Raw genomic sequence first — 10,977 nt, forward strand, 5'->3', positions numbered from 1 at the left:
TTTTTTGTACCAGGAATTGAACTCAGGACCTTACGCTGCCAGGCAGGTGCTGTATTGCGGAGCTATATCCCCAGCTAAGGGTCTAATTTCTATGTGTCATAGAAAGAATCCTCCCACAACTTTTTTTTTTCATATACACTGGGGATTGAACCCACAGCCTTCACACAGAGTTATGTCCCCAGCCCTTCTTATTTTTTATTTTGAGTCAGAGTCTCACTAAGTTGCCCAAGGCTGGGTTTGATCTTATGATCCTCCTGCCTCAGCCGTCCAGAGTGCTAGAATTACAGATATGCACCACCTCTCCTGGCTCCAGTTTCAAGAGATGCCTCATAACACACTGGCCCAATTTTGTTGTAGAGATCACATATTCGGTAGCATGCGGCCCCTCCCCAGGCCTAGTTCGACATCCAAACCTTCAGTATTCTGCTGGGTGTGTGACTCAATGCTGCTGTTTGCCCCTAATCTGACTGTGGTCCCCGAGACCCATGGTGACCTGGATTCTTGGGAAATGACTTGGCGTGCGTTTTCACTCCTGCTTCCTCAGTACCAAGCCAGAGGATCTCAGCTCTGCCTGTGACAATTCCACACTTTGGTGAGCCTGCTGGGGCCCTGGCCACACAGTTCAGCTCTCTTGCACCCACCTAGCAGGGGATACTTGGAGCCAGGGCCAGCAGAGCTAGGCTTCTTGTGCTCCCCATCTCGGAGCACACACTGGTGCTCACACTTTACACCCCTTAGAGTGCCTCTTTCTTACCCCAGCTCCCTCTTTTCCTATTTACCACTGACAATGATTTGGATACATAGCTACTAAATCATATGTCTCAAAACTGAAGAAACATTTTTTTTTTTCCTAGTAAAGGGAAGACTATAGAAACTTCCACATAAGGCCTCCCCCGATAGACTCAATTATCTGCTTCCCATCAGGACAGTGACTAGGCCTGTCCTCATGGGCTTCTCCGCTTTCACCTGTTAAAACTCAGAATCCTTCACTCTTCAAAATCCATCTCAAATGCCGCTTCGTTCCCAAAACTCTGCCACAGACCTGCTCCCAGACACAATTTTGACTTTAGAGTCACTATGACACTCTGCCTTACATGATGAGTAACTGAGGCTTTGATAGCCTTTGCTGTAGCACCTGGGAATTCGATCTATATTAGTGAAACTGAGCCAAAAACCAATTGAAACCTTGCATTGTATAAAAGTTTTGGATGTTTCCAATGACGTAAAAACTTTTCTAAGTTATCTTAGAAAATCATAGGACTCACCTGTTCTCTATGGTCATGGACACCTGCCCTATGGCCAGAGCTTACATAAGCACCGACCTTCAGTCACTGGGGTCTGATCCAGGGTATAATCTTAGCCTTTGTTTCACATCCATAGTCCAAACACACAGAACATTGGTTTACAAATAATTATTACGCCCAGTTATTTTTCTACCAATTTCTGGTCCAAAGTAGACTTTTCACTCTTTATATTTTTGAAAGAGCACATTGGAAAGTAAATCTAAAACATGCTGAATTCCTAGCCATTTTAGCAAGACAGGCAGTTAAACTAATCCACTACCTTCACCCTTGGCAGTACAAACGTAGTTCATAAAAACTGTTCCTACAGAGAGGCCTGGCAGTGCCTCCCAGAATCCCAGCACTCTAGGTGGCTGAAGCAGGGGGACTGAAAGTTCAGAAACAGTCAGGGCAATTTAGGGAGTCTCTACCTCAAAATAAAAAATAAAAGAAGAGCTGGGAATACAGTTCAGTAGGAAGGCCTTAGGTTCAATAGCCAGTATCAAAAACTGCCAAAGTCTCTGTTACAGATGGAAAAATGCAAACATCACAGTGGAATTGGAAATGGACAGAGGAAGCTGGGGGTGTATGACAGTACTCTCAGCACTCTGGAGGCCGAGCCAGGAGGCAGCTGTGTGTTCAAGGCCAATCTGGGCTACATAGCAAGACCCTGTCTCAAAAACTTAAAAAGAAAATAAGACTGGTACAGTTATGGTCACTGAGATGTTAAAATCACTTAATTATATTCTCTCCATGGGTTGTAAGCTGAACAAATCACATATTACAAATACCTACAACACTTCTATTATATCTTTCATTTTATTTTTTTCATTTTTAAATTTTAAAATATATTTTTGATAATACAGGTCCAGTTTAAAAATACTTAACCTCAAGTTTCCACATTTAAAAAGAAGTGAAACACATTGGCCAAGCATTGGCCATGACTCATCCACATGGCTGACACAGACAAAGGTTCTACAGTCTGAGGTACAGCATCTCAGGATAAATCCTGAGGGGATTTCACTGACCTTATCAGACCCAAAAGCTACAACTCTTGTTGCACAGTTCCAGCTTTACCTTGGTCTTAACCATCCAGCAGAAAAGTATAAAAACAAAGTATAAGAAGTAAAGCCATGCTGTTAGGTTGAGCTGTAGGGGACTCAGGTCAACAATTTCTGACTTTGCCAGTAAAGCAGAAGACCCAATACTATTATGGACTACTGGACTCTTTTGGAATATTTTGCTGAGTTTACACACCTATAATATTTAAATGATGGAACTTAACAAAAAAAAGGGATACAGATGAATGTCCATTTTGTATCTGTGTATTCAAAGTGTTTTCATTTTTAAATTTTAAAATAGATACATAGTTACATAGGATAGATAGGTTAGGATAGATACATAGTTACATTCTCTTAATGAATAGAGGGATTTGCTCTAATGATGTTTGTAAATAGGATATCAAGTCCGCCTCTTGTACAGCAATTAACCACTAGGAAGAATGTATGCAATGTGTGAATTATTGAAACTGTCCTACCAATTTGGTTGGAAACTGTCTCATTGCTATTTGTTTCTCAATAAAATTATGGAAAATAAATAAATAAATAAAAAGAGGTGAAATATATTAACTACAAAATTATAGCACTTATCTATGATGGTCACATAATTCAGTAAAATGTTTAACATACAGAAATTCTAAAATATACTGAAACTATTTTCTTCACATTTGCCTTCACATATACCCAAAATTAAATTACACTCATATATTAGGATATAGGAATAGCATCTACCCATAGGCCCACAGAACTTGCTCGTGACCTGGAATTGTTAGAAATTTGACTTGCTATCTGTAGAAATTTTCAACTAAGTGGTTTGTCTGATAGTTAAATGTATCCTACTATTTGCAGCAAAATTACTAATACATTTCAAATGATGTTTTTCTGTAACAAACATTAAGGAATAACAATTTATTTTTTTGGTAGAACCCCGGAATTAAACTCAGGCCCTTGCACTTGCCAGACAAGTGCTTATTCTACTGAGCTATCTCCCCAGCCCCATGAATAACAATTTATTCTTATACTTATACATCTAATACTTTTCTTGATTTGACTACTTCAAGCAGTCATGCCATAAAGAATCTTGAATAATTAAAAAGTTTTAAAGAACATCTTTCATTTTAGCTAAGAGACTAAACAGCCACATCTTCACACAGGTAGGGACTGTTCTATGGAATTTGACTTACAATTGGTTACCTCAAAAAATGCTCATCTAAGGGTCTAAGAATCCAGGAAGGTTCACAAGGAACTAAGCACGCTGGTTAAGGTTGAAGTAAATTCTCTAGTTAATTCCTCGTATGAAAATCAGAGAGAGAGAGAGAGAGAGAGAGAGAGAGAGAGAGAGAGAGAGAGAGAGAGAACTTGAATGTGCACACATGCAGACCACCTCAGACCCCCTGGTCTTACCTGAAGCATTTTGTCAGGGCTCGGCTCAATGCCAGGTGGCATGTTACTTGGGTCAAACGCTATCTGTTCCACCTCAGCAAAGTAGTTAACTGGGTTTCGGTTCAAGACTAGCTTGCCAACTGGGATGAGAGGGAAGTCTTTGTGAGACCAAATCTGAAAATAATGTCATGATGACAATTACCAGCCAGCCAAGTGAAAGGCATTCAATGTACCCACAGAAATGCCAACTTTCAAATATAATCAAGCAGCAAAATAATACTGGACCCAATAAAATATGCTAAGAACTACTTCAAGTCAATGTATTAATTTACTCTCCCATAAGAGTAAATGGTAAATATTGACATTTTCCCAGAACAAAAGTATATTTGTTCTTCAGATTCTGTTCCCTGATAATGGCAATACCTGGAACCACCATCAGGAACCCACATAGCCAATGAACTTCTGGAGCAGCAGCACCGAAGTGACCTGGAAGCGCTGCCACCACTTGTCACCGCAAACTCTTAAGAAGAGGCTTAGTAAAGAAAGCAATGTAGCTGTGGCTGACTTACTTTGGTGAGATCAAATGGATTGAAGGGAAACGATTCGGCCTGCTGAAATGTCATGACCTGGATATAAAAGGTCCAGGAAGGGAAGTTGCCCTTGGCGATGGCATTGAAAAGATCGCGGATGCCATAGTCAGGATCTTCCTGGGAAATCCTTGCTGCCTCTTCAACAGGGAGGTTTTTGATGCCCTGGTCAGTCTACAGAATGAAGAAAGAAGATGCCACTGAAATTCCCTGGCCAAATTATCAGACTTGAATCACCAATTCATTGAAGGCTTATGAATAATGCTAGTGAAGACTGTACTCTATCACCACACTTCTGTTGAGCAAATCTGAGCCCAAAGAATTTATCAACGAGAACTTTTACTTGCTTCTCCTGATTTTTTGAAATGTCAAGGACATTCCAACACTACAGATTTAAAATTGAAGGATGATTAAACTGTCACTGGCAGCCATGTGCTCTTGCCTCTGGCCATATGTAAAAAAGACAAAAAGAGAATACTGAACTCTAATTCAGTAGCATGAGCTTTTTTTTTTTTTTTTTTTTTTTTGATGGAACCAGGGATTGAACTCAGGCCCTTGCACTTGCCAGGCAAGGGCTTGTTCTACTCAACTATCTCCCTGGCCACAGCATGAGCTTTTCTCACTGGGGTGGGAGCCAACGAAACACTCACACAGCTGGTCAACTAGATCAGCACTGCCCCTCCTGGGGTAGGGGAAAAGGGAAAGTGGAAGAAGCCTTAATCTCTGCTCAGTCCTTCAGGAGAAATAAGAAGAGGTAAGAAGTGTAAGAGGCTGGCCCCCTCTGCCCCAAGGGCAACACGTACCTTATAATGGAATTTGCAATAAACCGCCTCTCCATTTGCATTAACCAGCTTGAAAGTATGCGATCCGTATCCATTCATGTGTCGATGCCCATCCGGAATCCCTCGATCACTGAACAAGAAAGAAACCTAAGAAACAGAAACAGGAAATCTAAAATACCTCCGCTTTAATATCTCAGCTTATAAAGACATTGCTACACTTCCCAAAAATCTCTTAATCGTGTTGAACATACCAGTCAATCCCGTGAGAAATTACAATTATCATTTCATTATAGAAAACAACAGAGAATTTTAAAGCAGGATGATAGAGATCACTATCATCATGAATCTAAATTCAATGAGGAAAACTAAAACAAATCTGAAAAACCAGCCTATGGTGTTACTCAAAACAGGAAAATAGGGATTACTTTTCCCCTGTTTCCCTAATACATAGCTTTATCTCAGATTGGAGATTATGACCCTTGGTACTGCTAACTATCAACTGACATAGTTTCTCGCTATCTAGAGTCAGCATTTAAGACCGATATATAAAGACAAAAATCAGTCATCGCAAAATGCTTTGTGATCAAGAAATCTGAGAAAGCATCCCAAAAAGATGGCCAGTCCCAATGAGACAGACAACCCTGGCAAAGCACCTTGTGCAGCCCACAGAACAGCTCCACCCCAGGATCCACATCACATCACAGTGCAAAGAGCAAGCCCCCACCTGGTGCAGAGACTCGGGACGCAGGCTCCAGAAATCCCACACCATGTCTGGATCCTTCAGGTGCGTTTGAGGATTTCTCTTTTGGCTATGAATAAAGGATGGAAACTAAATGGAAAAAAAAAAAGAAATATTTTAAACGCTAAGTTTACAAGAATTATGGCAATTTACATGATATATTACCTTTTGCATATGGATTACAATTCTATAATAATATGATCTTCAAATTTTATACTGCTACACCCTAAAGTGTAATTTGCCCAGCAAATAAACTAGTATATATGACATTCTAAAGTAGCTTAAATATACTTAAATCTAAATTATCTCTTTAAAGAAAAAATACACATGTGTATACACACACATGCACACACACATGCATGCACACACAAACATACACTTCCCACGGACCTAAAGCTTGTAGAGATATCTTTTGACTCTAGGGAAAAGCCAGTCGTTGGACTGATCTTCATTGTTCTTTAAATAAAACTCAACTATTCCCCTTGAGCCAATAAATCTCAAAATGCCAAATCCAAGACCATTGGGAATTTTCCTTGATCTTATGAAATGATATTCAATGTAGAAAAATACATTTCAAGGGGCAATCCTCAGATGCCAACCAAGAGAGTCAATCAACATCTGTAGAGCATAGTACATGCTATCACCTACCAAGAAGGCATCCCTGATGAAGAAAATGGGCGTGTTGTTTCCCACAAGATCCCAGTTACCATCTTCAGTGTAAAATTTCACTGCAAACCCACGAGGATCTCGGACTGTGTCAGCTGAGCCCGACTCTCCAGCTAGAAGATTCAAAAGGGAAAACAAGGCATAAGGCCCAGCACTTTGGACTCAAGTAGCCAAAAGTCAGAAAGAAACATTAGGCTCTATCTTTTCCAATCCATTTCCTAGAAGTCGAATACATACTTAAATGTCTGGGGAATTACTTCTACTACCCACCAGCTAATTTGGCCTACAAATCAAACAAAAAAATTAATTGAGAGTCATAAGAGCACATATAACAACAGCTAAAACTATTATCCATTTGACATAATAACTATGCTTAAGCAGCTAATTAAAACTTCATTCAAAATAACGACAGAATTAATTATGGAGATTAAAGTTCTGGATACAGGCATCAAAATTGTGAGGTTAATATTAAGAAAATTAATTTAAGTATAGGTTTATGCTCAATCTCAACTATTCTCACATTCCCCCAATATTTTTAATATACACAAAGTCTGACACAGAAACCAAATTAAGCATCATTGTGATGTGGTGAGTCATAGTAGGACAGGTGTAATACTAGCTCTACCACATGAGAAAATCACTCATCCTTTCTGAAATGCAAAGAGGATCTACAGAATAATGTCTGCCAAGCCCCTAACCCCAGCTGCTATGAACTCAACTCTCAATACAGGGCAGCTGTTACATGACTGCTGAATGAGATCCCCACTCCACACTTCCCCTTGAGGCATCCACTATGGAAAGCTCTTTGCACATGTCACAAAACTGCAGCAACTGCCTCTGCATGCGGGTGAGTTCTGAAGACTCTGACAAACAGAACTATAGGTAGGGGTAGCCACATAGTTCAGCGGCTTAAAGCGCCTGCTTAGGCAGACGCAGGGACCAGAGTTCAATCCCCAGTGTGCCACGCCAATCCTGTGTGCTGAGACAGGGATTGAGACTGGACATGGTGGCATGCACCTGTAGTCCCAGCACTTGGGAGGCTGAAAACAGGAGAATCACTCCAAGCCTGATCTGTGTAGTGAGACCCTGTACACCTGTACACCCTATACTAAATACAAAAACAAAAAAAGAACTATAAGTAACTTCTTAAGTACTTCTATAAGTATTCTCCAAATATTTTTCTTTTTAACTATAACACCTGCTAAAATATGGGAATGTGTTTGTTTTCTAATTGCTAATAAGTCTTGCTCAAAATTAAGTTATAAGTGCCCCAAACAACATAGAGGTTGAATTATGCATTATGTCATGCAAATGAACTGACTTACCAACAGTGGAGAATCGAACCGCGATGGGTGTCCTCTTCCCAATATGCTCAAACACTTTGGCTTTGGAGTACTTGGTGATGTCATGAGTGACCTCAAAGTAGCCAAAGGCCCCTAAGTAGAAAGATACAGAAATCCTTCCCATGAGACCATCACACACACCATCCACCCCTCAACAGATAACAAAAAATTAATTGACGGTCAACACCAGCATTTTGGGAGCTTCCATTATGATAGAGGTAGAGAAGAGGTCCAAACACAAAATAATAAGAGAAAAGTACAAAACCCAGCAATCATTTTGCACTCAACCGAGCACTGTTCAGCTGGGACCAAGAAGAGGAGATGAGTGAGGCCAGGAATGGCAGGTCAAGGTTGACCCAAGGATACAGGACCTCAGTGGGCCTTGAAGTCCAGCTAGGGCCTAGAAGAGGAAAAAGTGGAACAGGAAGAATAAAAGAAAATATAGGGAAGGAAAGAATAGTTTCAGGAATTAACAAAGATACAACAGAAATCCAAACAACAAACTGAGTAGCTTATCAAGTCATGGTGGAAAAGGTACGCACGGAAAAGACTGGAAGAAACCTCATCAAGCTAGAAGAATACAGGAAGAACCTGGGAAGTCCTAATTGGAAGTCCAAGGAAACAGGGTATAACAGTAACTTTTATTCTTTCCTTCCAATGGAATTCTCTCTCCTACTGAGTTTGTAGCTTTCTTTTCAACACTATTTTCACCTTCTGTTTCCACCATAAAAGTAAGACAAAAGTTTTGGGTAAAAGGGAAGAGAAAGTCACCCACCAGTCTAACACCCAGTTTTGCAATTTATTTTATTTTATTTTATTTTGTCCAGTAAGAGTGTCATCTAAATCTAGTTGCAGTTAATAGTGTTATGTTTCTATACAATTTCTGTATATTTATTCTTTCACTGAACTACAAGGGAAGAAATGAAAGATTACTATTTTTAAACTGAATTATTTTATATATAGTGTTCAATCCTCGAAAACAAGATCATCACTCAATTATTAATTTCCCTATTAATGAAGACAATCTTTTCTCTCTCCTAACCAGAATGGAAAGTAGGCACTTATATTAAAGGTCCTCCAATATTTTGGGAAATAAATGTGACCAAGGTGCTGTGAAAGGATCTTTTGATGAGAAATAAAGGTAGCTCTCACCTGCTCCTTTAGCGTGCACGACTCTCTCTGGAATTCGCTCTCGATCAAAGTGAGCCATTTCATCCGTGAAAACCACATCCTGAACAACAAGGGGCCCGCGGGGGCCTGCGGTCATAATGTTAAGTTTGTCTCCTACGGGGTTACCGCTTCCCGTGGTCAGGACATCAGGCTTCTACATCAACACAAAACAGAGGAATACAGAAAAGTCAGTATAAGTTCTTCACTTACATTGTCACAGGCACATCACTTTTTTTTTCTTTTTTAATGTATTTGGTACAGGGTCTCACTACGCAGCTTGGACTCATAGAGATCCTGCTGTTTTCAGCCTCTTCAGAGCCAGGATTACAGGCATGCTCCACCACACTCAGTCTTAGTGTGCCCGGGAGCGGGGCTGGCACGGCACATGGTGCCAGGGATCGGGGATCGAACCCAGTCCCTGCGCTTGCCTAAGCAGGTGCTTAGTCCACTGAGCTATCTCACAGGCATGGTACAATATTTTGTACAGACTACATTTCCTACCTTTGTCAATGTCGTGTGTCCAAGGTACTGAAATACTACAACGCATGCCATCCTGTCTGAAACTTACAGTCAGCTCTCAAAAATGCTTGACAAATGACAACACATGTCTGCTAAGACACTTGCTCTACAAGCAGAAAGATGGCCAAAGAGTCTATCTGTTAGTGCTACTCCCACTCTGGTGAGAGCCGGGCTCAGCAATAGAAGCCTCACACACAGTGGGGCTCCAAAAAGGACCCTACGTTGCTGCCTAATGCTCCACTTGGAGCTTGCAAATGCTGCTGGGCTGTGAGTTTCAACGGACTGTACACCCATCTCTCCAAACTCTCCCTGCTACTTGCAACACCTCAGTGGCTTTTACTGTCACTGAAAATATCTTGTTTCTGGTAAGGGTGATTATAGTAATAAAGTTTTAAAGCTATCAAATGTCTATGAATTGGGATTGCTTGGTTTATTGTAAGAATAAACTCGTTTTGATCCACCCAACTCTCCAGTGTCAGTTACATCAGAAGCATGTCAGCTGTTCCTCCTCCGACATGGAGACAATGTTCTTTAAGTTTCACAAGGGCAGCTCTTCACTGCATCCTGTTCCATGACTGCCTGGTTCTTATGACCACAGACAAGTGCCTCTTCCATGTCATCCTTTAACCATTGGGAATCAAGAGAGAGAGCTGGGGCTTATCCTTTTATTTTTCTTTTTTAATTATTTTAATGACAACAGAGCCGACTGATGAAAGCCAACACCAAGAAAAGGTCTCTTTGTAGTATTTCCATACACCTGGAGTGGATAGGTAACATGCATTCTACACACACATCAATATTAAAATAAAGTTAACCATGCTTTTGTAGAAGATAATATGACGGGGAGAGGGCACTTAAGAAACCATAAGTGTCCTGTGAGCTGCTTGCAAGAAAGACACTGAAAAGAGATCCTAGGATTGGCAAAATTAATAAGCAAGATTCTCTCACAGCCACCCGTCACTCCACCACCGTCACTTTCACATCAAAATGAGGTGAGACCAATATGGCGCCATGGAGATACCAACAGCATCAAATGTTCACCTCCTCAATTACCGGCATGTAGCTCCTGGCGAGTGACGTATTCCCAAGTCTCAATTTGTCCTACAAAATGGACAAGATAACCACCTCACCCCAGGTGCTGTACACACTCCTTTACTGGCTGTGAGAGAGTGGCCTAATAAGCAGAGGCAGCAAAAGATTTTAAATTTTTCTAGCAATCCCAACAGGTAAGTACTCTTCCACCTGGACTCCCACCTTACCACCCATGTCTCTGCTCCCAGCGAGCAGTGGGGTCTTCCAAGCTCCCAGAAAGTGTAAGGGTCGGAGGAGCACTGACTACCCAGTTACAACTCTCTTTTGAAGATATATGTATATATATTTGTTGTTTTCTTGGTTGTTGTATATCTTGTTACTCTCTAAGACCACTACAAACAACTTAGCATGGAGTACT

The 10,977-nt window shown here is 40.8% G+C and overlaps 1 protein-coding gene across 1 annotated transcript in view; it reads right to left on the bottom strand.

Annotated features, from left to right (window-relative positions):
- The window catches only part of Cat (catalase), a 37,398-nt gene that overhangs the window by 17,198 nt on the left and 9,223 nt on the right, over positions 1-10,977 (bottom strand). Inside the window, exons 2-8 of the mRNA XM_004627056.2 lie at positions 8,991-9,162; positions 7,821-7,931; positions 6,478-6,608; positions 5,815-5,919; positions 5,112-5,237; positions 4,291-4,482; positions 3,743-3,895 (exon numbers count right to left, since the gene is read on the bottom strand). Of these exons, the coding sequence (XP_004627113.1) occupies positions 3,743-3,895; positions 4,291-4,482; positions 5,112-5,237; positions 5,815-5,919; positions 6,478-6,608; positions 7,821-7,931; positions 8,991-9,162 (990 nt within the window). The remainder of the gene's footprint in view (positions 1-3,742; positions 3,896-4,290; positions 4,483-5,111; positions 5,238-5,814; positions 5,920-6,477; positions 6,609-7,820; positions 7,932-8,990; positions 9,163-10,977) is intronic.

The sequence above is a fragment of the Octodon degus genome, unplaced genomic scaffold (assembly GCF_000260255.1).
Source record: "Octodon degus isolate 3935 unplaced genomic scaffold, OctDeg1.0 scaffold00018, whole genome shotgun sequence".
Taxonomy (NCBI): domain Eukaryota; kingdom Metazoa; phylum Chordata; class Mammalia; order Rodentia; family Octodontidae; genus Octodon; species Octodon degus.